Source organism: Clupea harengus, chromosome 11 (assembly GCF_900700415.2).
Source record: "Clupea harengus chromosome 11, Ch_v2.0.2, whole genome shotgun sequence".
NCBI lineage: Eukaryota > Metazoa > Chordata > Actinopteri > Clupeiformes > Clupeidae > Clupea > Clupea harengus.
In genome coordinates, this window is record NC_045162.1 from 28312002 (window position 1) to 28314501 (window position 2500).

The following is a 2500-nucleotide window of genomic DNA, read 5'->3' on the forward strand; positions in this document are numbered from 1 at the left end:
ACAGAGTGCAATTACCGCACATGCCATTTTGCTGCCGTCACCCTCTTTCTCCACTCATTGTTTATGAGGGTCTATTAAAACTCCCGGCGCTCCGTCTCCCCGCCACGCTAACGGCCACTTAGCTTCCCCCAAACAAACTAAATGATGCAACCGGCAGTCAGACATTTGAGCGCGTACACCTGAGAAGTCCAATCTGACATGCTCTAGACTGTTCTCTAGTTTTCACCACACACACCATGGGTGGAACCCTGTCATGGATGAAGGAATCATGCTGTTTGCACACGGCCAACAGCTGATGTATGGATTGAAAAAGAGAAAGTGAGGATGACCTTGTGTTCCTCCAGGGTGAGTGTGTGGCACTGAGAAGGGTCCACAGAAAGAGCACATCTCACACTCCATTACGGCACACTAGTCAACTAGCTGGGGCGGAACAGGCACAAGTCTTTGAGGCACTAGAAGACTAGAGGGGCTGTTAGCAGCCAATAATGGAAGGACTGCTAATGGCGATGTAAAAAATGTTTTTTTTTTTTTTTTTAAATAATTTTTTTTGCGTATAATGTAGTAATAATTAGTAATAAATAGTTGTAATAAGTTATTACATTATTGGCTGTTTTTTACATTATTAGTTGGATTTAAAAAATCATTAAAAATGTAATAACTGGAGCCAATAATGTAATAATATAAATCTAAGAACACATATAAAAGTGATTAGTATAATTAGTATAATATAGCTATTTATTAACAAATGTTCAGAGAAGTTGTTGCATGCTATTTTACCTGGCCAACCTGAGTAATCTTGCTTAGTGCAATACCCCCACCTGGACTGAGTTTCTGGAGGGCAGGTGTCTGACTGATGGACATTGTGTACAAATCCAAAGCTGACCTTGCTTGCACTTTCTCATGAATAGTCTTTTATGTTTTGGTTTATGTATGACCTGTGAACAAGTAGAACATTTTTTGTAATAAACTCCATTGAGCAGCTTTTATGCTGGCATGTGACTTTTTGTATTTTATTTTGTTATAATTTCATATCACATGTACGTAGTTTGAACTACTTTTTCTTAGTAGCTTGAGTTCACCAAACTAGAATGCTCCCACGGGTGGCGCTGATGGACTTCAACATCTCCCAGTGTGAAGTCATTAGTAGCTTGCAAAGCTATGCTTTCAAAGTAGCTTCCCCAACACTGTCTAAATGTGATCTTTAATTAAAAATATTTCAACTCTTTCAAACTTACTTATTCAACCACACTATTATAGCTTTTCAGCACTCTCTCTCTCAAACCTGACCCCTGAAAGGTCACACAGGGGTATGTGTGTGTTCAGTGCACACAAATGATGATGACCTGTATGTGTGTGTGTGTGTGTGTGTGTGTGTGTGTGTGTGTGTGTGTGTGTGTGTGTGTGTGTGTGTTTTCTCAGTGTTAGGACTAATATTCAGGGGCTGGGATTGGTCAGGGTTTTGAGCAGTTATTTGAAAGAAGCAACAGTAAGGGTAAGTGTTATGGCAGTCTGACATTTGATATGAATAAAACTTAAAAACACACAGTGATATGAGTATATGATTACATTATTGGCTCAAATTGTTACATTTTTAATGATTAAAAACAAACCCAGCTAATAATTTAATAACCAGCCAATAATGAGCAAAATGTTTTCACGTTACTGGCTCAGAAATGTTATTACCACTATGAACTTTTATTATATTAAGAAGAGAAACATGATGAGATTATTGGCTGCTACATGATTGAAGTGACTACATCTAGCCCTGGGGGAAAAGGGTGCACATTGAGAATCTTACTACTCCAAATGTATGAGCACCCATTAAAGATTAAAGAAGTACTACAGTACAGTGAACAAAAATACTATAATTCCTATTTAAAATATAAATGATTATAGTGTTTATTATTAAACTTGGTATTCAAGTTCGGTATTCACATTTTCTAAATCTCAAATGAGTTGAATTGTTTATTTGGGCATCTGTGAGAGTATGTTTGTGTTTGTGTGTGTGTGTGTGTGTGTGTGTGTGTGTGTGTGTGTGTGTGTGTCCTGGCACAGATAAAGTCAGTCTAATGGCTTGTGGCGGGTTGTAATTACAGTGCCTTCTGATATTACTGCGTATCGGAGCTTTGTCTCCTCACTCCTCTCTCTCTCTCTCTCTCTCTTTGTCATTTCACTCCTGCAGACTGCTGCATCAAACACAAGCTGTCTGGCCAGGCTCTCTGCGGTATTGTTGCCAGTTCCAACCAGTGGGTCACCGTGTCTGAGTGTGTGTGCCCCCGGCAGGGTGTGGGGTTGGGGGGGAGGGGAGGGGAGGAGAGTGGCTCACCATGTGGGGGTGTGGGGTGAGCAGGGCCGGGTGCTGGGTCACTGCCTCCACGGCGCTCAGCGTGGTCCTGATGAGATCCTCCGCACCACTGGGGCCTGTTTATAGGGGACGCAGCGTGCAAACAGACCCACAGATGATGACCTACACACATGAACTCCTGCCCCCACTGAGAGC

At 41.4% G+C, this 2500-nt stretch overlaps 1 protein-coding gene across 1 annotated transcript in view; it reads right to left on the reverse strand.

The window, feature by feature from the left end:
* ulk4 (unc-51 like kinase 4) overlaps nt 1–2500 on the reverse strand; it is a 102269-nt gene that overhangs the window by 48469 nt on the left and 51300 nt on the right. Inside the window, 1 exon segment of the mRNA XM_031576705.1 lies at nt 2327–2421. Within this exon segment, the coding sequence (XP_031432565.1) occupies nt 2327–2421 (95 nt within the window).